The 25786-nt window shown below is 40.9% G+C and overlaps 1 protein-coding gene across 1 annotated transcript in view; it reads right to left on the minus strand.

Moving 5' to 3' along the window:
- The window catches only part of lrp2b (low density lipoprotein receptor-related protein 2b), a 49059-nt gene that overhangs the window by 14597 nt on the left and 8676 nt on the right, over positions 1-25786 (minus strand). Inside the window, exons 13-56 of the mRNA XM_031315081.2 lie at positions 24469-24675; positions 24126-24328; positions 23705-23845; positions 23125-23334; positions 22724-22916; positions 22187-22312; positions 21933-22063; positions 21213-21350; positions 20602-20880; positions 20257-20496; positions 20003-20125; positions 19598-19714; positions 18931-19308; positions 18332-18580; positions 17819-18027; positions 17501-17685; positions 17107-17335; positions 16612-16789; positions 16069-16197; positions 15657-15823; positions 15168-15311; positions 14518-14627; positions 13775-13952; positions 11912-12125; positions 11155-11391; positions 10873-11064; positions 10191-10663; positions 9101-9548; positions 8761-8926; positions 8487-8645; positions 7917-8206; positions 7210-7413; positions 6632-6874; positions 6287-6412; positions 5476-5595; positions 4799-4930; positions 4332-4533; positions 3928-4223; positions 2661-3177; positions 2308-2463; positions 1810-1980; positions 1460-1683; positions 1181-1358; positions 52-248 (exon numbers count right to left, since the gene is read on the minus strand). Coding sequence (XP_031170941.1) covers positions 52-248; positions 1181-1358; positions 1460-1683; positions 1810-1980; positions 2308-2463; positions 2661-3177; positions 3928-4223; positions 4332-4533; positions 4799-4930; positions 5476-5595; positions 6287-6412; positions 6632-6874; positions 7210-7413; positions 7917-8206; positions 8487-8645; positions 8761-8926; positions 9101-9548; positions 10191-10663; positions 10873-11064; positions 11155-11391; positions 11912-12125; positions 13775-13952; positions 14518-14627; positions 15168-15311; positions 15657-15823; positions 16069-16197; positions 16612-16789; positions 17107-17335; positions 17501-17685; positions 17819-18027; positions 18332-18580; positions 18931-19308; positions 19598-19714; positions 20003-20125; positions 20257-20496; positions 20602-20880; positions 21213-21350; positions 21933-22063; positions 22187-22312; positions 22724-22916; positions 23125-23334; positions 23705-23845; positions 24126-24328; positions 24469-24675 — 9209 coding nt within the window. The remainder of the gene's footprint in view (positions 1-51; positions 249-1180; positions 1359-1459; positions 1684-1809; positions 1981-2307; positions 2464-2660; positions 3178-3927; positions 4224-4331; positions 4534-4798; positions 4931-5475; positions 5596-6286; positions 6413-6631; positions 6875-7209; positions 7414-7916; positions 8207-8486; positions 8646-8760; positions 8927-9100; positions 9549-10190; positions 10664-10872; positions 11065-11154; positions 11392-11911; positions 12126-13774; positions 13953-14517; positions 14628-15167; positions 15312-15656; positions 15824-16068; positions 16198-16611; positions 16790-17106; positions 17336-17500; positions 17686-17818; positions 18028-18331; positions 18581-18930; positions 19309-19597; positions 19715-20002; positions 20126-20256; positions 20497-20601; positions 20881-21212; positions 21351-21932; positions 22064-22186; positions 22313-22723; positions 22917-23124; positions 23335-23704; positions 23846-24125; positions 24329-24468; positions 24676-25786) is intronic.

Below are 25786 nucleotides of genomic sequence, written 5' to 3' on the forward strand. Positions count from 1 at the left end.
GATTTTCTACACTGTTGCAGTTAATTACTGTAACTGTGTTAATTTTCATACTGCAGAGAGCCGCGTCCTCGTCTGAACTGTCAGGGCAGTCCGAGTGGCCATCACAGATGATGCCGGGGTAGGTACAGTTGCCATCTTGACACTGGAACTGGCCAATGGGGCAATATCGTGGTGGGCAGGTCTGAGGTTCATCTGAGCCATCTCCGCAATCTGACTGGCCATCACACTTCCACCATATAGGAACACACCTAAGGACAATAGAGAGCATGAACAGGTTAGCTTAATCTATCCTCTAGTTCTGCATTTGATACTTTTTACCTTGTTTGCTTTTTTCCAATTGTTTGTTCATATGATTCAGTTTTCTATTCTTTCTAATACTGTATATCTTAATGACAGACATTGAATGTCTGTCTCCTAGAAATAAGTCCAGGACTTTGTCATTCTATCCCTGACATGGGGTCTGATATGTTGTCAATAAACCAAAAAGATATTAACCTTGTGTCAGTGATACCTTCCACAGACCTATATCAAAAAAATTGCATCTGGACAATGCATATAACTAAACACGTTTCCTGTTATCTTACAAATGTACTAACCCTGAAACGTAAATCTTTATAATCTACAATGTTCACATCCTGTTTCCCTACAGCGTTAATTCAAAACAAAAAAACAGTAAAGGTTTACTAATTTAAGAGGAGTACCGCAGACTTTCCTTAAAAAGATCCAAAGTAAAGAGTAATGTGTTGTTCGCGATTATAAAATAATCACAATAAATCTAATAGTTGAAAGCAATCAGGAAATTCTCAATTATGTCTTTCTTAAGCCTTATTTGTTGCACAATAATCTGCAATAAACAGCAATAGAAATTAGCAGCCTGTGAAGTGATCAGTATAGCCTGCTTTCAACGCTGGAAATGTTTGTCTGAAATGCAATGACATTATAATCTTATATTTCTATGTGAATTTATTTATGTATTTTTACAAAGCAATTTATCCATTGATTCACAGGGTTTTATGGAAAATCCCCCAATATATAAAGCTCTGAAAATAATCCCGGTTATTTTCGTAATTTTTCAAAGGCTTGGATAGAGTTTACTGTGAAAGAACATTGAGACTGGCTCGATGAATGGAATTGTGAGGACTGTGGAATGGGAGGACAAGTGATTTTATATCAGACTGACTTCTCATTGTCTCCACAGCGGAACTGGGTGCTGGAGCAGTCGGCGACACACTGGATCTTGAAGCCCACAGAGAGGCCAATGAAGTGATCTGGACACTGGCAGGAAGCTTGCTGCCCACCAGGGCCAATCAGACACAAGTGGCTGCAGGTCAGGTGATGGGAGGAGCAGGGGTTTTCACCTGGAAAATAAGTAGATTAAAAACAACATATTGATCTATTCTGAGCTGCAGTCCATTTTATACAATAAGAATAGAAGCATCCACAGTTCAAATGTACATACTGCGAGGCTGCCTATAGGGGTGGTAGACGTGAATGTCATATGGCCGATGCGTGTTGTTGCCCATGATTGTGCGCTGTTCGCCAGTGTACTTGTGAGCCTTCTCCACTGTGTGTGTGTTCCAGTCTGTCCAGTAAACCCAGTCCTCAAACAGGGAAACAGCGAAGACATGGGGAAGTGTACCAGCAATGGCCCGGTGTCGGTTCTGGCCGTCCATGTCTGCAAAACTTAAGTTTGATACATTGGAAAGTTAATACACGTTGTAAGTCCTACTGGTACTATTATACAGAAATAACTTTAGGAATTCAGAGCCCCAATAAAGGATACTTGATGGCAACTCAATATGGACTCACTCCAGAAAGTTAAGGTGGGAATCGGCAAAAAAGATCTTGTTGGTGGTGTAGTCTATAGTCAGAGCATTGGGCCACTCCAGCTTGGTTGTGATAATGGCACTGATATTGCTTCCATCCATGCCAACTCTGCCGATATATGCCATGTCACCCCAGTCGGTCCAGTACAGCCATCTAGGAGAAAAAAAAAAAAACAGGAAGGAGGACAGGAAGGAAGATAAAAGGAAGGATGGGAAATATCAAAACAAAGAATTCTAGAGTAAATTGTAGTGGATACTTACCATTATAAATCTTCAACAAATAGCAAACAGCTAGTAATACCTAATATTGTATTTCTGGACACATTTTATTACCTTTCCTATTCCTGTGCCTAACTGAATACACAATATTACATAGCCTATGTAAAAACCTATTTCCAAACTGTTTTGCAATATTAAACATCAACTGTAAACTGTGTAAGTGTGTGTGTAAGTGTGTGTGTGTGTGTGTGTTTGTCAGTACCCATATTTGGGGTTAACAGCCACAGCACGAGGTCGGCTAATATGATAAGTGGTATTTCCATCTGTGAACGCTCCTGACAGCAGCCTCCTCTGGGAGCGCCCATCCAACTCCATCACATGAATTGAACCATAATAACCGTCCACCCAGTACAACTTCCTGCAGCAGACACAAAAAGTTTTTTTACTGACATTGCTGTAGCCCTGTTTTGGTTAGCCAGACTGATTACATTTTTTTTTTTCACGTAAACATACAGTATATAGGTATTGGACTGCTCATTTTTTAATAAACTATAATTAATTATTTGTTATTTATTAACAAAGTTTTAATAATGAAGTTCCTCCCACTTCACACACCTGCCCACCCAGTCCAGTGCCAGACCTTCAGCTCCTATGACATCGTCATCCACCAGCGTCTCCCTGTCAGTCCCGTCAAAACGCATCCTTTCAATCTTTCCTGCCCCTGCATCCAGCCAATAAAGCCTCTTCTCATAGTTGTCAAAATCTAACGCCATCACATTGGACAGTCCCTGCAAGACTATACTCAGATGTGACCCGTCAGTGGTCAAATTGCGGATGTAGTAGCGGTTACTGTACAACAGGTATGGGGAAATGCCACTGTTCTGACGACAGGTGTGTCCATCAGGTTCACGGATGTACCCCGGGGCACATTTGCAGTGGTACGAGCCAAACGTGTTTTCGCAGATCTGGCTGCAGACAGCGGGTGTGCTTAAACACTCGTTGAGGTCCTCGCAGGCTTTGCCATCTGGCATGAGTCGGTAGCCGGGGTGGCAGGAGCAGTAGTAACCGGTAAGAGTGTCGGTGCAGAGCTGGGCACACTGGTGGACTGAAGGGCTACGGCACTCATTGACTCCTAAACGGAACAAGGAAAGAAGATAAAGTGGAGAAAAGACAGGAAAACAAGGTGACACAGATATACAAGTTCTCAATGTGATTTTAAATGAGTGCAAAAGATTCTCACAGATTACGATAAACCTATATAAATCTAAAAAAAAATTAGTCAATGAGCGGATTCACATTTTATTGTAGAAATGTTTTAATCGTTTAAGTTATTCATCAAACTATTTTCTGGTTCCAACTTCTCAGAAATAAACATTAATTGCTCTTCTCTATTTTTTCAATTGGACCATTAACACTGAATATCTTTGGGTTTTGGACTGTTGTGAAACAAATCCAAACATTTGAACATTAAATCTTTAATCAATCATTTAGAATATCATAAAAAAAAAAAATAATGTAAAATGTATACATGTGTATATTCATATATCCATAACACTTTTGAGAACTTTGATATTTCTGATTAAACTTCAACAGAAATTCAAGCACCCATTTTCATATTTATTTTTTGGATTTTATAAAACACGGGAGGTAATATTTTGGTTCACAAAATGTATCCATCTGGACATAAATATAAGGATAGTAAATTACCTTAGAAAGAATCCCCATTGTATGTCTCCACTGAATTAAAACAATACATCTGTATTTAAGTAATGCTTGCGAAACCAAATATCCTGGTTGTGTAAGAAAGATGCTTATTTTCCTCTACACTCACATCAATTCACATCAATATTGTCACATAATGTCTTATTTTCGTATCTCTTACCGCAGCCTTTTTCATCGCTGTTGTCCTGGCAGTCCTTCTGTCCATTGCACACCTTATGGATGTCGATACAATCGCCTGACTTGCACATGTACTGCTGGGGAGCACAGGTGGGCTGGGGTGTGACGCACAAGCTGTCTCCCTCATCTGAGCCATCCATACAGTCGCTCTCCCCGTCACAGGTGAAGGAGACGGGGATGCAGGCTCCGTTACTGCAGGTAAACTGATTGCTGCTGCATGTGTCATATGTACAGCGCAACTCATCACTGCCGTCCCCGCAGTCGTTCACACGGTCACAGCTGGGGAGGAAGACAAATTCATTAGACTCCATTCAGCGACAAGTGAATAAGTTTCCAGACAAGTAAACAAAGTCTACTTTTATTCACTCACACACACTTCTTACTTACTGATAAGGGAGGAGGATGCAAAGCCCATTGGAACAGGCAAACTCATTCATATGGCAGGTGCGGTTGGGGCAGTTCTGGAGCTCATCAGCCGCGTTGGCGCAGTCTTTCTCCCCATCACACACAAAGCTTAACGGCACACAGCGTGGGTAGCCGGGGTACCAGGTTGGACAGGTGAACTGGTTCGAACTGCAGGTACGTTGGCCTGAAGGAGACAGAGAGAGTATAAGAATGGTCAGCCAGCGATGGATGAACTATATGATACCATAAACATGTGCAAGATCACACATGCAGCTGTTAAGTGTACGAGAAGGCAAAATTCAGGTGAGACATGGAATACAGCTGAGAATAAAAAAAATTAGCTAAAATATGGTGTATGTTTCTAGCCTCTAACACATCACATACAATAAATAGATTCCAAGTATTACCCTCGCACAGTGAAATAAATAAATGTCTAAGTGCTATCTCACCACATTGTAGTTCAGGAGCTTCATCACTGTTGTCCCAGCAGTCATTGTTGCCATCGCAGACCATTGATTGGGGGATGCAGTTTCCATTGGTACAAGTAAACTGACTGGGACTGCATGTTTTGATTTGATCCTCTGCACAGGAACAAAGAGAAATAATTTTCAAGACGCATTAAGAGATCTACTCTAAACACACACTACTAATCAGCAACAAAAAGCTGAAACGTGATTGAAAGGCAAAAAGATTAGCACATGGTGACACTTATTTGCTGTATAAATAACAGGTCATTGATAACTATCCTTTAAAAACAATGTGGCATCTACTAAAAAAATCCCTGCTGGATTTAAAGTAGAACACACAACTAACCAAATGTAGCTAAAAGTTATCTGGAAATCAGTAATTCAATAGCAAAATTAATTTTGGCTGCGATTTAAACAAAAAAAATTGTGAGTTACTGTGTATATATAAAGGTGTCATTCAAATGCAATGGCTCCACATACCAACTAAAAACCATACTAGAAACACAAAAGTTAGGGCGTGTAACTACAGTCAAAAGGTTGATCTCCTTCTTTCAGCAATCGAGTCATGTCAAGATATCAAGTCACTGAACATGCTCTCCAAATGTAAGTTGAACCTGTCTAAAAAGCCAAAATGTCAAATGTAAATGCAAAGAACTCACTACAGGAAAGAGGTTCATCTGTTCCATCAGTGCAGTCTCGGATTGAGTCACACACCCAAGAGTCAGGGATACACTTTCCTCCATCGCAGTGGAACTGATCTGGAGAGCATGTACGACCCGCTGTAGCACAGGAAAACAAATTCTGACACAGATCCATGTAGAATTCTTACGGAATCTATTCAGCAGGTAAAACACAAACTCTGTGGGTGATAGTTCTTACCACATGTCTCTTTCTCTAACACACATTAAAGCGTGTTTTACAGTAACCGCAGCCCAGCTGGCGCATGCATATGTGACGTCATGGGATTGCTGTGACTATTTATACCCGCGCTGGTGCTCGCGACACTAGTTGCAGTCTTCTCCTGAACAGAGGTGGCGCAAATGAGCAAAGGCTACCGACATTGCTCTTTCTAGGGACTAGAAGAAGAAGAAGAAGAAGAAAAAGGTAAACAACGGCAGAACTAGCAGTAGCATTGCGGTCAATGCTTTGATTTGATTCGATGACCTACTTCGTCAGATCAAGCCTTTCATTCACCATAAAATAACTCATCTTAACCCAGTAAGTTTACAAGAGAGACTTGCAGTCACTCTGAGAGTCCTGGCATCTGGTTGTCGGCGAACTTGTTCAGGCCTCCTGTTTCCGCTTTGTCCCGTGCTGCTGAAAATAAAAGAGCCGTGCGCAACCTCTGCTCGCGAACCATAAATCTGGGCGCGCCGGCAGGATATTACGTCATTTTAGACGCCACGATGGCACGCGCCACCTTGGATGCGGCTAGTATACCGTACGTTTAAGGCTGAGTGTTCAACTTACCGCAGAAGAGAGGATTCTCATCGCTGTTGTCTCCACAGTTGTTGAGGCCATCACACAGGTTTTCAGGGTAGATGCAGATGTTGTTGCGATCACACTTGACCTGGCCCGCGGGACAAGTCCTGTCAGCTGGAGAGGGTCGAGAGGGGGGCAAAGATCAAAACATCAACCACAGGATCAAAAACACAGGTCACATATCATTACTTGTTCAGCAGCACAGAATCACAACTGGAAGGTGGTCTTCTCTTCCTAATCAATTTACAATCTTGCAACGTGTATCTTATTTTCCACCATAATCAATCAATCAGTTCATGAATCAATCCCTTGATGATCCCAATCATCACTCACGGCAGTTGATTTCGTCAGAAGTGGCGTTGTCTCGGCAGTCATTGTGGCCGTCACAGACGAAGGCTGCGCTGATGCAGCGTCCGTTGGCGCACGTGAACTCGGTAGCGGGGTTACATGTGGGGAAGGGGCAGCCTCGCTCGTCACTGTTGTCACCACAGTCGTCTGTGTAGTCACAAGTGTAGCTGAGCAGCACGCAGCGGCCATTATCACAGGTAAAGTCCATTGCTGAGCAGGTGTGGAAGGCTGAGCAGGAGGAACAACAAAGTGCTGACTTACTTTCTTGCCGTGATATTTATGTTTTAGGCTTTCTGTTTATTCTCTGTTTTCAAGAGCAAGTTAGACCAGCAACCCAAAGTTGAACACATATTGTTATTTTACCAGTATTACTAAAAAAACAGTCAAAATCAATAACAAAATGTGTGTGTTACTTTCCCAAGTTGGCACTACGTGGCCCATTTGATACCTAATGTGGGGTTAAAATGTACAACATTTTTAAGTCTGCTTGCCTACTTGGTCTGCTTGTGTCTATCCACTCAAAATTGCAACCAACCACTGTTAGATTAAACCTTATTTCTTACCACACACTCTCTCCAGCTCATCAGAGTTATCCTGGCAGTCGTTGACGCCATCACACTTCCAGCGTGCTGAGATGCAGTTACCATTGAGACAGGTGAACTGCTCTGGTTGACAGCGTTTCCCTGTGTCTTTAATACAGTCTTTGCCATTGTTGGCCAGGTACCACTCTCCTTGATGAGGACACTGGCACTCTGGGCCCAATGGACCTGCAGGAGAGATTATTGGAGGTAAGGGAATTTAAAAATGGAGAGGAACTGAAGGGAACACAGAGATAATCCGTCTTTTTAATTAGTAGTACTGTGCGTCTCTTTGTGTTGTTTAGGATGTTCTGAACTTTCTTGACTTGCTCTGAGTTCTAAGTGAGCAAGTTCTAACTTCAACTTGAAAAACAAAACACTTACCCATATTGTGTTCAGCATGGTTAAAATTTTAAGGCAGAATGTATTGGTAAAAAGTATTACGTCTTATATGCCTGAATTTCAGGTACCAAAAAATGGCGAGAGAAATGCATAAAATAACTGTCCCTTGAACAGCAGAAAATTAAGCAATCTGTCCAGAGAAAGCTGAATTAACAATTTTAGAGTTTTGAAGCAAAGTCACCTGTGTAATTACTGTCTTTTTCTGTTGGTTGATGTGTAACTGGAATGTAGTATTAGAGGGGATTCAGTGCCTTGTTTAGTAGCACCCACAAGGAAGAGTCTGCTCTTACCAGGAACACAGACATTGCTGCAGCCTCCGTTGAATTGCTGACAGGAGCTGGAGCAGCTCTCCTGTTTAGATGCGGCATAAACATGGATGTCGTTTGGTCGGTACTGAAGGTCCTGGGCCAGCACTGCAAAGCCAGAGCCATCGTGCTTCCCAGCCCTGAAGACGGCTCTCTCAGTCCAGTCGGTCCAGAAGATGTCCTGTTGGAAGACAGTCATGGCGTACGGGTACTGGACCCCCTGCAAGATCACTTGTCGGTTCTCGCCTGTCAGAGAGGCCCTCTCAATCTTATCTCTGTGGGAAGCAGTGGGGGAGAAGAGACGTCAAAAAACTATGAGCCGTATAGGATCTTATTTTTACTTATTTTACTATTTATTTAAATTTATTTTATCGTTATTAATACATGTTTATACTTATATTGTTTATATTCTTTTTATCCTTCTTATATTTCAATGTGTGACATGCTCCAACAACACCATGACAAATTCCTCGTATGTGCAACGTACTTGGCAATAAAGCCCTTTCTGATTCTGATTCTGCTGCAACACAGTATATATTAAAAAACTGGACGTACAATGAGGCATCAGCCCAGTAGAGCATCCTTTCCTCGTAATCCAGAGACAGGCCATTGGGTGTTGTCAGGCTGCTGTTGATGATGGAGGTCCGGAAGTTTCCACCCAGTGTTGCCCTCTCAATCTTAGCTGGAGAGCCCCAGTCTGTCCAGTACAGGTAACTGGGCGGAGAGAGCAGAGTGAGAAGGGAGGAGAGGAGCTCCATAGTGAGTACAGGAATAATCTATGTCCAATCTGTACACATTGTGTAGTAAAATAATAATAAAATAATTTTACCCATAGCAGGGGTCAACAATAATGCCTCTGGGACGGTTTGCATGGGCGATGATTGAGCGGTTCATCCCATCTAGCCCCACGGACTGGACATTGCGGCTATAGTAGTCAGTAAAGTACAGACGCTTGTTGACCCAATCATACGCCAAACCCTCTGGGTCATCCAAATCTGAGCAGTGGAACAGAGAGGAGAGAATATTGAATGCAGAGACAAAAACAATGATAAGATCATGAAGCAAATTAGAAAATGAAACCGGGTGAGAGAAAAGAATCAGGAAAAAAGAAATATTACAAGATGGAGTCCTAACAAAGGGAACACAGTAACAATCAATGCTAAACTCACTTGTAGCTATGAAGACAGTCGGGCTAGTGATGGATGTCGTGGTGACGTATCCAATTCTGCTACGACCAATTCCCATATACTGGGTGAAGAAAATTCGCTTGTCCTTAAAGTCATAATCCAAAGCCATCAAGTTGTAGCCTAAGTTCACCATTGGATAGGGGGTACTGTGATCTGCAGGATCTAACCTCAAGCTATTTAGCGTGTAGTCTGTGGTGAAAACTAGAAACTCCTCTTGTCCATAACCACATGTTACTCCATTACTAAGAAGTGACCCATGTGCACAACCACATTTTGGTTTTTCCTGGCCTGGCATGGCGAAGCAGAGCTGCTGGCAACGTCCGTTATCTTCTTGACATGGATTAAAGCCCACCTGGTTGGCAGATGTAGGCTGGACATGAGCGTCAAAAACAGTGACATCCATCAGCCCATCAAGGTAGTCTCGAATTACCTGGTACCATTGGAAAAAAAAAATGTTTTGTTATTAAGTAGCAGGTGCATAGGACATTAACAGCAGGTCAATTGCTCTCACTGACTCTTGTCTGTTACACAGTTTTCTCCTTCCTTCCAGCTCCTCCAGCTTCCAGAGAATCTCACTTACAAAAACATTCTCAGGACACAAGAAAATGATGGTGCTACTAAACCTTTACTGACGCTAACTGTTAGGGCTGCAACTAAAGATTATATTCAAACATTTGTTGGTTGCAGCTCCACAAATGTAAGGTTTTTGTGGTTTTCCCTTTGGCATATTTAAACAGTTTTATAGACCAAAGAATGAATCCATTCATTGAAAAAAATAATCTGCAGACTAATTTAGATTGACAATAATCATTAGTTTCAGCCCTTGTGTTGTCCGTAAAACTATGACGACAATTTTTCCAACTAAACAATGTTCATGTGCATGTGGTTCTAACAACAGGAAATATAAGACATAAATTGACTGGAGCCCCTGTAATATTTGAGTCAACATATTGTGTTTTTCCAACAAATTGTGTAAATTATACAAATGATTTAGTTATTTCATTGCAAGATCACAAAACATCATCATCACGAAAGCACGAACTGTGTTTAATTATGCAGATTTAACTGTCACCTCTGGCTGGTCAGTATTGGCTGGGTCCTTACTGGCTTGTAAGAGCTTCCCAAGCTTTTTATCCACCCACAGCATGTAGTTTCCAAATATAGCCATTCCTGTTGGAGATGGATAGCGGCTCCCATACAGGATAATCTGCCTCTGTGTGCCGTCTGTGGCCATTCGGGAGATCATATTAAGAACATCATCTGTCCAGTAGAGGAAATCATTGGTGTAATCAATGGTAAGGCCACGTGGTGACGCTAGGCTTTCAGATGCCAACACAGTGCGGTTGGTGCCATCCAGCAGGGCCCGCTCAATTTTGGGTGTTTGGCCACCATCAGTCCAGAAGACATAACGAAGCTTGGGGCTGACAGCCACGTCACGGGGCTGGTCCTGGGATGACTTAAGGAGAATCATTCGGTAGGTGGTGTTGATGGAAAGCACCTCCAGGAAGGTCTCCCTCTCAAAGGCATTGGTGAAGTATAAGTTACCTAAGAAAAATAAAGGGATGAGGACAATATTACTGCAAGCTGTAGTACTCAACAGGGTAACATAGGGGTTTAGTTCTGCATGAAATTAATACACTTTAGTGAATTATTAATGTATGATTGTTAATGTAAGTACTAGCTAATATATTTGCTCCTTGAGCCTTCCTGTAAAGATGAAGGATGAATGAAGGGATGATTGAGAGGCTTCATACCCGCAATCCAGTCTACAGCAAGGCCCTGGATGCCTCCTCTTCCAACGCCAGAGTTAAGGACAGTGCTGTAATGCCCCCCATCTGTTTTGGCCCTGAAGATGCCTCTGAATGAGGTGGAGGTGCTGTTGTCAGTCCAGTATAAAAAGCCAGAATCGATATGAAGGTCCAACTTGCCCTTAATAGAGTAGGAAGCTGAAAAAGATAAAAATGCTACTTGTATCAACTGATAATTTGGTATTTATAGCCAACAACATAATGCAGAACAATATCACGCCAACATACTTCCACCGACAGGCACCATAGCCTCAGAGTGGTCGGAGCTGTTTATGTGGAAGCCACGGATGTACTTGGGGGTGGAGACAATTGCGAAAGATTCATACTGTTCACAGCGGGAGCCATCTTGAGAGGGGTTAAAGCCTGTGGTGCAGGCACAGGTCTTTTGATTCCCTGGTTTGGGTAGACAGAGGTGGGGACAGCCTCCGTTGTTGGAGCTGCAGGCGTTGGTGGTCCCTGCCGAGTCTGAGGTGGGAGAGAGAAAGATAGTGGTGGAGGTGAACATTACCGGATCATATAAACATCTGAAGAGGGGAGAGAAACTGCTGTTTTTCTCCTCATGTAAAAAATTATTGACAGCTTCCTGCAACAAATATTTTTGTACGGTGCAGAATCTCTGAATTTTACAACAGTTGTAATTCATAGATCATTAAGCTATTAATTCCTCTATTTACCACTACCGTATCAACTTGTTTTTTCTTATTATTGATGAATTATACATTCACAGGGATGTGAAAGAGAGAGAAAAATATTCTTCCAATCTTTAAAAATGGCTGATTATTATTATGTATTTTTTTAAAAGAACTATGACAACTGAAATACAAGTGGTGCTTGATCCTGCTATGTGCTGTCCTTGAGGAGGACACTACACTCCTACTCGCTAACTCACTGGGAGTAATTATCTGTTGCATAATATTTGCAAACACAAAAAAAGTCAAGGACAGACACCTCTGAATTCAAATTAAAAACCAGTGGGTCCACTTACTGTCTCTGGCGTGCACTTTGAGGGCACGCAGGCCAGACATGCTGCTCCTCATCACCACCATATTAGCACCGGTGTCCTTGTCAACCCTCTCAATGACCTCATAGTCCAGGTCAGTGTAATAAAGGTGGTTCTGGTAGATTGTCAGCCCCCACGGATGGGAGAGGCCGCTCACCACTGTCACCCGGGTTACTCCGTCCATGGTGCCACTCTGAATCTGGGCAAACAAGGAAGGAGAGCAAAGAGGAAGAGGTTACTGTAAGTAGTTGAATCAGGACCAGGATGAAGATGAAACTACGAGTAAGATCAGCAAAGAAGTAATATAAGAACAAGGGAACTTGAATAAAAAACATACTGTAAGCTTGGTCCAAACACATCACATAATTGGTGTGGAAATTACTTGTTGACATTGATAAGTATTAAAAGGATCAGGACAAAACATGTTTTATTATGTAATTTACATGCATGTAGAAAAGGTCATGACATTTGCTCTCTCTCCTGAGACGATAGACCAATCAGTGATGAGGGTCAGAGCTTTGATCTCCTGTCAATCACTCACGCTCAGACAGGAGGAGGGGACAGAAAGCAGCAGCTGTTAACAGACTTTTTCTCTATCATTCTTTTCCCATTTTCGGACTTCTTGAAGTGATGTGTGTAGCTCAGAACGTAAGTTAAAACTATTCTGTAGCTTGCTACACTGTTATGGGTCTTATTGCCTTGTTATATGTGTAACCGCTAAAGCTATATGTATTGATTTCAATAAGTGTTCTGCTACGATGTGTATAGGTTTAGACTGTGTTACGATGTGACATTTATTTTGAGTGAGAGAAATATATTATCGTCATAATATTGCTGTTGCTGTGTTTTCTATTGCATAGCTGATGGAAGTGCAGATTGTTTAAATTATTTGTGCAGCCACATGTTCATATTTACGTTATAATGATCGCTAGCAACAATGTGCAATTGCCAGTAAACAGACTAGTGCTGTGGAACTACGTGCTCAGATAGTAAAGGTGTATTTCACCGTTTAGATCCGTAATGGATATGTGATGTATGGATGTAGCTTACTCTCAGTTTGTGTTAATGAGCAATATGTTACATTTCATTTATGTTAATTATTACAGAGAAATTAATGTAATTCCTTAGTATATTGTTTGTTGTATACTGGTGGTTACATATAGTTTCAGTAAATAATGTTCATAGTGCGTGTGTGCGTGCGTGCATGCTTGGCTTCTTAGGTACCAACTGAACTTGGCTTTTGGAATTTGGAGCAGTTTGGACAGCATTAGATTTTGGTCATTAATAAACTGTGAATAAAACTAAACGGCCGCACAATAAAGTTGAGAAAAGAAAAAACGTTGGCATAATGCTGGTTTCACTTCTTCTGTGTCTAACCTTAGAATAAAAACCCAGCTTAAATTCACTCAGAGCATTTCACTAAGAGGAAACTCAATAAAAAGTCATTTTGCAGACACTAGATCAAACAAAAGCCACTATAGACACCATATTGTTAATATAAGTTGCTGTAAGCTGTAATTAACCACTTCTAAAAAGAAGGCAGAAGATAACTTCATCTCGGAGCCTGACTGGGCAAAGAGAGCTATCTTCCTCCGTCTCACTCAGACTAGGTTGTGTACGTGTGCTAACTTATTATAGAAGCTTGCATATTAAGTGCTTTGGGGTACTGTAAGTTATTTTGGGGTACAAAGGTTCTGGAGAAAGCTTCAAGCAACAATACCACAGGCCAAGCAATCAGCCCGTTCCAAAGAGAGAATTTATTACCCTCAACATCCCAAAAATGCAGTTTGTACAGAAATGTACATTAACAAATGAGATCTATATGCTGAGCATGTATAGTGTACATACCACCCCTGAGCCCGCAATGCCCCAGTACAGTTTCATGGTAGAGAGGTCAGCGGCGATGAATCCTATGTTCACCAGGTTGTCTGTGTAGAGGTTCCTGAGGTTTCCTCCGTCCATGTCCGCACTGCCAACCTTTGGGGGAACTCCGTTGTCTGACCCCTTGTCTGTCCAAAACAATTTCCTGTGAAGGGAAAGTTTAAATGTGAGAAACAACTAAAGAGTCAGTCAAAAATGAGTCAATCATCATCAATTGAGCTATGTGTAAAATTCCTCTCTGATTGAAACAACATTCAGAATATACATAAAGTGATTATTTTCACCTTCTGTACAAAAATATAAAGATGCAGGCACAAATGTCTGACTGTGTTACCTTTACTGTTATAGGTTTTGGTTGGTTATTTATATCACAGGAAACATGACTGAGGTCGAGATGTTGCTGGAGAAATAAATCTTTTTACTTTCCAATTGCATGATGGTCTTTCAAACAATCAGACCACTTTGTTCTTGTCAGCCTGCTATCATGCGCTCAATTAATGCTATCCAATTAATCATGTCCTGGTCTATTGGTTCTGTCTTTCTAGTACCAGCAAGTACAAATAAATAAGTATTGCTTACACCATCAGAAACACAGAAGTAAACATTTTACCCACAGAAACTGACACTTGATATGTTCCTCCTATTGTTTTTCCCATTTCACTGAATTCAGTAATCGAGCAAATATGCCATAGGTTGAACAGAGGCTTTACCCTCGGGCTGGATCCAGGGCTATTCCAATGGGCTCTCCTGCTCCCTCCGGTTTACCAGTGGAGGTGATGAGAGTCTTTCTATAGTGCTGGTCTCCATCCACACGGATAACCTAAGTGAAGTATAAAGTTTGATTATTTACTTGCACAATGATGATGTAAAAACAGAAATTAAGAGATAAAACACTGATTTGACTAAAAAACACACACACACACACACACACACACACACACACACAGTAAAATATGAAATGTACATTCAATAAATAAATAAATAGAATACATAAATTAAATCAGACAAAGAATAAATCCAAGATACATTTGTAATGGATATAACTGATTAACTAATGAATGTGCTATAATAGAAAACAGGGAGTGAGTGGTAGTTTATTTATTTAAATGGTTACATATATCAACACTAAAACATTTCATTTCCCAGGTGATTTTTTTCCCCTCTATCCTTCCAGTGTCATTTACCTTTTGCATTCATAATCTAGTATTTTTTTCACATCAGTTTTCTAGTAATCTAGTTTTGGCAATGTTAGGTTCTATTTCCCATTGTTGTTATCAAGTAATCAACAATCAACACTTGTCATAATCTATATTTGTTTTGCCAGTAATCATAACTAATTTCTGTCTGAAAAGGGGCTTACCTCTATGGCTTTAACAGTGGGATTGGTGTAATACATTATTTGGCTTATCCAATCAAAAGCCAGACCAGACGGTGAGCCCATGAAAGCAGCGGGAGCAAACTCAGACCTGTTGGCACCGCTGGTTTTTACTTGCCATATAGAACCCTGACAATAGAACACAATTAAAGACCATGCTTCAAAACAAGCATTTTAGAAACTGTAGATACTTAACTCATTTGTAAACAATAACCAAAGGACAGAGAAAAATATCCACAGGTGCACATCAGTAATTAACCATATATTACTATGGCATGTAATGGAAATAATTCTGAAGGCCTAACCTTTTTCTTCTCTTCTACATAGATACTATTCAAGTATAACATGGGATACAAGTTACACAGTTGCCTATAATAATAACACACTTTAATCAAACACTATCCATGCATCACGATAAATTCATTATATATAACAAAACAGTTCTCCAAGGTTCAATTTAAGACCTCCACTCACAGTGCTCTGCACCCAATAGATTAACTGCTTCTGGTCATCAAAGTCGATGTCCCGCCCCTGGCTGATGCCTGACACAGGGGCCATTGCATTGTTGGAAATGTCAGCAGGGTCCAGAGGAATGCCAAAAATCACTGAATCTCTCACAACCATCAAGAAGGGAGTCTCATCTAGAATAGAACAGAAGTACAGATGACGAGAGGAAGACAATACTCACAAAAAGGGGTGCCAAGCTGTAAGAGAGAATATACATTTTAGCAGAAACACACAAAAAATAATACATATCAAACAGAACTTGAAATTTGATCACACTTTTTACATGGTTTGTATGTACCAAGATTTCAACATGGTTAAATCCTGTAAATACTGATGCAGAGAGCACTGTAAAAAAAAAAAACAAAAAAAAAAAAACTACCTTTGATACAGGTGCGTTTGTCAGTATCCAGCTTCCAGCCAGACTGACAGTGGCAGGTGTAGTACCTGGGTCTTATGCCTGACAGCAGGCACAGCTGAGTGCACAGGTGTTCTCTGCATGGGTCGAGGGCTAAGTACAAAACCACAGTGTCACCTTCAACCACCATTAATACGACATTTTACATACTTTTTCAACATACTATCCAATTCAAGTCATACTAAAATGGATATTTGGTGCAGCCATTGTGGTGGGGATTTTACATGCACTTAACATTAGATTTTTCAGATATTGCTGCCACTGCTGTTTATGCTGTCTGTGTACTTCTATTCCGTAAAGACATTAACACATGTTAATGTTAGCATAACTTTAGAAGCATGCATTCAGGAAGATATATACAGTTGGCCGTCAATAACTCTAGAGGGCTCACTTTATACTCACTGATTACAGATAGACATGCTTTTACCTTTCTACACTGCATCAACTCAATACACTTCAGAAATCTGAAAGTATGCAAGTAAGATTTACTGTTAAATTGGAAGTTACCTGTGGGCTGTTTGATGGGATGGTCCATAACGATGCCCATGGGTTGGTAGACATTGTTCATCAGAGTGGTGATGTTACCACCATGGAACTTGTTCGTCCTCATCACTTTGCTGGTGTAGTGCTCCGACCAGTAGATGTTGTCCTCAAAGATGGTCATACCGTGTGGGTGCTGGAGAACCTGGTGTGAGGTGCACAGAGATTATGTTTTTTTTTAACTTTATTTAATCAAGGAACTCCCTATCTTACTATGAGTCACGGCTCAAAGAACGTAGTGTTACACTTAAATTTTCCCTGATTTGTGCCCTCTCTAAAATATTTAGGCTACCATCTTACCTAACACCTTCAGTATGTTTTTCCACGTCAGTAAAAAGATACTAGTATGAGGGAGTTTGAAACAGCTTTTTGTTGTCTTGTCTCCAGTGTCAATCAGTGATTTGGCACAATGAGTAAAATATCCCCTTTGTTTTTTCTCAAATTGAATCAAACTAAACCTACCATGTCACTTGCCATGACCTGAAAGCGGTTTTTGCCATCATAGTCACAGTAGTCAATATATTTGAGGTAGGCGTCAGCAAAGTAGACCCTGCGGGTGGTGTAGTCCAGGGCCAGGCCGTTGGGCCAGTAGAGTTTAGTGCTGACAATGACTTTTCTCATGGCTCCATCCATGTCGGCCCGCTCGATCCTGGGGTTCTGACCCCAGTCTGACCAGAACATCAGGTTGGTGCTGGGAGGAATGACAGTGTGATACGTATTTGTTATGTTATTGTCTTGTGACTTGCTGTTTAGGGGTAAGCTAAACATAAAATAAAAAAAAAAAACAGCAATGTAATATCAAATTAAAAACCATCTAAATGTCCATGTCCGTTTCTCCCAAAGAGTCTCTACTCACTAGTTACGGGGGTCTAAAACCAGTCCACGGGGGCTGGTAACATTCTTGGTGAGGAGGACTTTACGAAAGCGACCGTCCAGAGTTGAGACCTCAATGTTCTCCATGACAGAGTCGGTCCAATAAAGGTTCCGACCCACCCAGTCCACAGCTATACTCTCTGGTACCATCAGACCAGAGGAGAACACCTAGAACAATAGGGAGACATTAAACTGAGAATATTGTACAGCAGCTATGTTCGAATTCTACCCTTCAGAGAAACTTTGTGACCAGTGGTTGAAATCTCTTGCTTTAACACATCTGTGATATAATTTCTCTTACTTCTCGTCTGTCGGTGCCATTCTGGTAGGCACTCCATATCTTCTTCTGTGAGGCATCGGCCCAGTAGATTCTGGATGTTATGCGATCAAAGTCCACGGTCACAATGCTTGAACCACTGACCACTGGACGCATCTCGGGAGGTTTCATGTTGATATGGTTGGCGATGATCTGGCTTCGCTTGGCAACCAGAAGGACAGCTGCCAGTGGGTCTAAGGGCAGAGAAGTATCTTGTTTCCTACCAACATCTTATCTAAAGTTTATCTGAGGGTGTACTGTTCCAATGTGTACTCTGCTTTGTTTGCATGTAGTGTATAACATTTGCAACCCTGCAGTAAATGCTGCATTGAGGGCTTTTTTGATTCAAGTAATGAATTTACCTAATTAGTTTTGTCACAAATCAAAAACAGATATGTTTCTATTAATATACACCCAGAATATAATTGAAAATCATATATACTTCAATTCAGCATTGTTTAATTGCCGCTTTTTTGTAATGTAATGTTTGTTGCCTACCTGCAGCTTTGCAGGTGCGCCCATCAGGCTCTAGGAGGTAACCATATGAGCAGGAGCACCTGAAGCTTCCTCTCTCATTGTAGCACTGCTGGCTGCAGAAACCTGGGATCAGACACTCGTCGATGTCATCACAAGTCTTGGAGTCGTTGAGGAGCTGAAATCCTGGTGGACAGGTGCACTGAGCCCCAAATGGTCCTTGGACACAGCCGTTACTGCAGCCCCCGTTGTTCAGTGAACAGTCGTTTTGGTCTTAAAAATGACAAGCCAGTTAGTATTGTGCATTTATTAGGCACCGTTCTGTATTTGCTGCTGATGATGATTTTTGCTTCAATTTCTGTTATTTCAGTGCTTTCAGCGTTTGTTTCTTCTTATTCTTGTACATTATGTTATGTGGTTATTATTGTGGTAATGTCCTACAGTCTTTTACATTTGTTTAAACATTTGAACAATGCTCTGTTTATTTGATATGTTGTTTTATTACTTTTTGATTATTCTCTTTGAATCACGTACAACAGAAATCTTTGTATTCTGTTTTTGTATGAATATTCTTTGCTGAGGCTTAAATATTATGTATAATAAATTATATTTTAAAAACTCACTACAGATAGGTGACTCATCTGCTCCATTGGGGCAGTCTCTCTGGCCGTTGCACACCTTGTCGAGGTCAATGCACAGCTGGTCGGTGGGGCACTGCCACTGTCCGGAGGGGCAACTAAATGGAGGGGTGGGGCAGTTCTGTTCATCACTCATGTCCCGGCAGTCATTGTCGCCGTCACACAACCAGCTTGTCGGGATGCACAACTTGTTGGTACACTGGAAATAGTTGGGTTTGCAGGTGATAGGCGGGCAGGAGTTGTGTTCATCAGATCCATCCTCACAGTCTGGGTGGCCGTCACACTCCCACTCATCTGGTATGCAGAAACCGTCGGTCTGGCACTGGAACTCGTCATTGTGGCAGAGGCCTGGACCTCGAGTGGCTGGAGGAGCAACAAATACTTAAAAATTACTTTTTAAATAAAATTACTTTCTTTGAGAAATTACGGTGACTCACCAACAGAAAACTGAAACACTGAACATCAAGACAGAGGTGTAATATCTATTCATTAGCATATTAATTATTCCGGTCAACAATCATTTTCTGATTGAACAATATCAACAATAAAGCTGACCGAACTACAAGTGGTGCAATCGGTCATGATTACATCACTAATTAACACAACACAGTTATATATATATATATAAAATCAGTCGGTGTAGCTAGCTTACGACAGTCTCGTTCATCAGAATGGTCCCGGCAGTCAAACACTCCATCACACCGATAACTTGAACTGACACACTGGTCCCCACTGGCACAGGCAAACTCATAGGAGGCACAGGCAAACTCTTAAGGTGAAAGGGAGAAGAACAAGCGGTAAAAAATTAAAAATCAAAACTCAATTAAACACAAAAGAAACATAAACAGGTATTTTTGAACCAAAAAAATGAGTCTTTTTGGCTCAATAAGGAGTTCTGTCTTAAAGCAACACTATGTAACTTTTCCCGCTTCGGTCCCCCTACAGGTTGTCTCATTGGAACCACAGCTCGCGCTAAAAGTTACATAGTGTTGCTTTAAATGATCAACATAAATAAAACAGAACACAAAAAAAAGATTGAAGTTATAGTAACTCCTACCGCAGTTTTTCTCATCAGAGCCATCCAGGCAATCCTGGTCTCCATCACACACATAGGAGTTGTGGATGCAGCGGTGGTCAGGACACAGGAAGTAGGCAGGAGGGCATGTAGTGATGGTTGAATCTATCAATCACAGATGCAGCGCATTAATCTGAATTTTGTTACATCACATTTACAAGATAACATTTGCCTGCCCAGTATTCTATAAAGTAAAATCACATTACACAAGTGACTGGGCTAAAAATGATACTTACTGCAGTTGTGTTCATCAGAGCCATCACCGCAGTCGTTGTCACCGTCACACACCCATATTTGAGAGATACACCTGTTGTTATCACAGGTAAAGGAGCTGGCAGCACAGGTGGTAGGGAGACGGGTGGGACAGTTCATTTCATCAGAACCGTCGCCACAGTCGTCCATGCCATCACAGCGCCAACTGGACAGGATGCAGTGCTTGTTGTTGCAGGTGAACGCTTGTGGAGAGCAGGTCGCTCCTGGTTAAGATATACAAAGCAGGCAGATGGATTAATAAAATTGTTTGCTCAATAATTTTGTTCCTACTCCTCAAACACCCCCATCTGTTTATATTATATATTCACCTGTATCAGTGCAGTTCACCTCATCAGTCTTATCTATGCAATCAGCAATTCCATCACAGCGGTAGGAGTTGGGCCTGCAGCGTCCTTCGTCACACTCAAAGGCGTAGTCGCCACAGTTGTTGTCAGGTGGAGGAACAGAATCGTCCTTGATGCAGTCCCTCTGATTGGACTGAAGTTTCATGCCGTATGGACAGCCACACACTCGACTGTAGGAGGGAGTCGGGAAACAGAAGTGGCTGCATCGCCCGTTGGGCACCATATTGCAGCGGCTGGTGAACGCTGTCAAGAGGATGATGAAGAAGCAGTCAGCAGGTTTCTGGATTATTATATCTGGCTGAGTCACAACTCAACTATGGCCCTGGCCCTGCAGTCCTTGATCATTCTAGTTTAAGTAGAAAGAATGTAATATGGATATCAAGAGAAGAAGAGTCTCTTCTAGCTCTATTTTGTCACTGCTCTCCCTGACTACTAGCAGTCAACTCCTCTCTGTCTTGTTCTTAATACACAGTTATCTAAACTGTCAAAAATGTGGCCTCTACTTACCACTCTGCATCAGCTACTGTAGGATTGGCGTGTTAAAATATCTGCAGACTCCCTGTGTGAGAACTTACTACTATGGAGGTCAGCTGTGTAGGCCTTGACATTCATGATGCCAGTGATTCCTTGTCGGATCATAACGTTTCCTCCTCCATCCCTCTTCCTCATCTCGAATACTGCTCTGGTCCTTGTGTCAGACACATAAAGGTAGTCTACAAGACAGAAATAGATGGTTCAGTATTTTTTTTAAAAGACTAGCAAAGGTACGTAAAAATAAATCCACATTCACAAAATATACGTAATAAATGAGTATCTCTGTGAGTCATTTTAACACAGGCAAAGTAAATTGCTTAATATGTTATAAGGTAAAATAAGTGGCATTATAATGTACAGCTACAACTTGAATGTGCACAACAATGCTTTAAAATCATTTTAAACATTTGACTAAATACATACAAGGCAGTGGTACTATAATTTCCCAAAGGAAGTATTGTAAGTAATTTAATTTACATAAAGTTCAGTTAGTACAGAAACAAAAGTGTTATGCACTTCTACATAGAGAAAAAAAGAAAGGAAAGAAATATTCAGGTTTAACACTTGTTTATAGTATTGGGCATTAATTGATTAGATGGGATACATACATTAATTTAAGTTATCCTCTGTTCACCACAGTTTTTTGGTCTGTGTTTTATTTTGTCAAAGCTGAAGATAAACCTGAATATCATATACAATTTGAATACTCTTGTGCATGAGTAATATAGGTGGGAGGCATGAAGAAAAACCATGAAACTCACCTGAAAAAATTGTTAGAGAGTAGGGTTGAGTGATCTGGCCAATGTTGGTAAATGTCTGTCTGTCATATCCTTCGATGCCAATGTGTCCAATCTGGTCCAATTGGGAATCCACCCAGTATAGCCTGTCCATCCTGTTGAATATTAATCACAAGGAATTAACCAGCAAATATAAAGGAATACTGAAGTCCACACAACATTCTTTTATTCCTTGAAAAGCCTGAGAATTGTTCACTTTAGGTCATCATTCTGCTTACACATAGTCAACAGAAAGTCCATACGGCCATCCCAGTGTTGTGTTGACTAGAGGAACAGCATTGCTGCCATCAGTGAAGCCTCTCATTATGACGGCTGGACGGTACCAGTCAGACCAAAACAAGTAACTGTGGATCAACGTTTGATTACACGCACAAGAGAACAGATCTGTTTAGTGTCAATCAAAATAAAATATAATGAAATCAGTTAACTTTTGTCATTGAGGAGCCTGAAGGTATTCAATTATGGCTGCAATTGGCAATAAGTGAACTATTTAAATAAAATTTAATTACCAGTATTTCTTAAATAGAAGCAATCTAAATAATGGACTGGAGTAATGCAGTAGATTACAGAAAAAAAACCATTGGTTTTCAAACTAAAAATACATCATACACAGGATATCAATAAAAAGGTACATCTGCACTACCATTACTTGTCATTTTGTAAACCAGTGAATGTGCTGTCCCTGCAACCTGAAATCTCCTCAGAGCAAACAAATCACTCTCCAGTATTTACACCTGATATATCTGAGCACTCACCCAGCACTGGGATGCACTGCAATTCCTTTTGGGTTCCTTATTCCTGTCACAATGTCTCGTCTCGACTTGTCTGTGACTCTGAAGGCCACCACCGTCTTGTAGGTGCTTGTGGTCCAAAACAATACTTTGGAGGTCCAGTCATAAGCCATGGCGTCAATCGTTCCCACTCTGTAGCCTGTCAAAATCTGTTGCACTGAGGATGCATAAAGAAAATCAATGCTGTGATGTGTGACACACAGGATTAAGAATAGAGTCTTGAAAGACAAAATTCTATATTATATTTTATGGGTAATAAATTAACTTACAAATTAATTCTGCCTAACACAAACATTTCTATTACACGTGGTCACCCTTAGTGCTCTTGTATTGGTGCTTTATAACACAAATAATAAAAAAATCACCAGTGCCATTGAGGTTTGACTTATAGACGAGGCCTCTGGACCTGTCGTTGTAGAAAAGGGCTTCCTCGTTGCCATCAAACTCCACAGCAGAGCCAGAGAAAGATGTCCCGAGCCCTGTGAGGGGCAGGGTGATGTCCTCCTGGAGGGATACGTTCAGTGGGATTCCCCGCACCCCCAGAGAGGTGGCCAACAACAAGTAGTCCTTCACCTCTGTTCAAAGAGTGAGTGGCAGTGATTACTAGCAGGTAAACATACTGTCTTAACAATTTAATTCGTTAAAAAGTTAAGTTTGTTGTTAGTACAGTAAGATAAATTGAGATAAAAATATTCAAGATGGAACCGTATGTTATGCTCATGCACATTATAGCTTAAATGTGATGCAAACCTACTAGCAATTGAATGATGAAATAAAATAATTGCAATTTAGAAAATGTGTGTACAATATTGTAAATTTCATTTATATTATTGTATGACTAATTAAAAACATGAACATCTGACAGCAGAATACAGAGAATATTGTAAAATGAGTAACAGGCCAACTCTAATCAGGTAATTTTGCCCTCAATCAAGAGAAACTCACTAAAGCAGGTGTGACGGTCAGCATGCAGGTCGTAGCCATGGCGGCACTTGCAGCGGAAGCCCAGACCGTCATTGTCGGAGCGGTGACTCAATACACAAATCTGCTGACAACCCCCGTTGTGTCTGCCACAGGGGTTCATCACTGAAGGACATGACATGACAGATCTGGTCATTTTATGACAGCACTGTTTTCATATTGATGTAGTATTAATTCATAATCATAACGAATGAGATTCAGAGTGTATCTGGTGTTAAACAAAAGGAAAGAGTGGGTTGCACTTTGAGGACAGCAATGACAAGAAAACAGATATGCATAACAAGTTAAGCAGGAATTAATTCTATACAAACAGCAAAATAAATTAGACATCTCTGACCACTGAACTTAATCCAACTTGTTACAGGTTGGAAGTGTGTCTCCATACCAACAGGTTGCAGGACAGCGTGTGAGACTACAACATGGCCCGGTCGCTTTGTGGTACGATAGAGCAGTGCTGGATTGTTGTCTTTGAACCGGTTGGCTCTCACCACACCCATCTTGGTCCAGTCAGTGAAGAATACGTGGTTTTCAAACACAGCAATTCCAAAAGGATGTGGAGCCTGGGTTCCACCATTGAGGACTATTTTCCTGGGAAACAACAACACCTTAATGGCCATCAAGAAGAGCACAACATGGAATGCATAATTGTTTCCCTTTTCAGCTTAAAGTTACTCTATAGGTAGGGAGAAATCTTTAATGACTGACAACATTTTTAGTGCAACCTTTACCTGTCCAAACCACTGTAGGTGACTGTCTCTACCGTGTCAAAGTGGCTGTCAGACCAGTAGACTCTCTTGGTGACAATATCTAGGGTAATTCCGGTTGGAATGCCGAGTCTGCTCTTTACCAGCTCTACACGATTACTGCCATCCATGAAGGCACGCTCAAGCTTCATCTGCTCATTAGCATAGCCCATGTCTGTGAAGAACATGTAGCTGCAAACAAGCAAAAAACAAAAACTTAAAGGGATGCAATATGGGTGGGTTAGGGTGATGGGAGGGAGAACAGTGTGTAAAATGTTTGCTGTGTTCTGTATAACTGTTATACACTGTATAACTTGATGTGATTTGCAAACTGAAAATCAATAAACACATTGTTAAAAAAAAGGGATGCAATATAAACCACATGATGCCGGGTCAAATGGATATAAAAACTCTTAGTATAAAGCTGGCCACATATGATCTGCTGCAAAACTGCGAGGTAGGGTGCAGAGCAGAGAGGCAAAGCACAGCGCAGGTATACTTCATCATTGCTTCTGACTTTGGTTGTACATAGACTGTAAAAATATTAAATAATCTCATACAGTCTATGGTTGTGCCTTGAAAGGTCAGCGGCAACGAGTTCAAAGTTGAAATAATTTGAACTTTGAGCTCAGTATTCGGCAGCAATTCCGAGCGGTCGTGACACCAAGGGTAGCACTTCCTCCCAGTTGTCTCCACTGCTCTCTCCATAGGAAAACAAAGGCACAGCCAGCGCAGAGCGGTTCCACTGTGGATTATGTGCAGGCGGCTTAATAGAATTATGGAGTTCTTTAACAAGATTCATTTAAAATCTTGTAGAGTTGCCACTGATTTACTTTGTATTTTACATAAATAACCTTTCACTGATAAGCGTAAATGACAATGACAAGTAAACATGTCATCCCTGACAAATGACATAGAGCAGACTTTGGACCAGTCTTTACCACATTGCATCATTTAAGTTTTATTTAAAAAAAAGAGAAGAAATTATAATACCGACATAAATAACTCTCAGTTCTCAATAGTTCTCAGATCATTACATTGGCAACCAGATTTCACAGAATCAACTTCAAAACTTCTATTGTTTGTCTATAAATCACTATGGTTTAGGTCCAAGATACTTGATTAATCAGATCAGATCAATCCTTATTACCTTAAAGTCTAAGCTAAAGACCCACCTTTTCATTACTCTTTTAATTATTTTTCTATGTTTTATTCTATGTGCATTTAATTGTTTCCTTCGTTTTGTTTTTTTGATTTACTCTGTGTAATCTGTAAAGCATATTGGGTTGCCTTTGGGTATAAC

This window comes from Sander lucioperca, chromosome 22, assembly GCF_008315115.2.
Source record: "Sander lucioperca isolate FBNREF2018 chromosome 22, SLUC_FBN_1.2, whole genome shotgun sequence".
Taxonomy (NCBI): Eukaryota; Metazoa; Chordata; class Actinopteri; order Perciformes; family Percidae; genus Sander; species Sander lucioperca.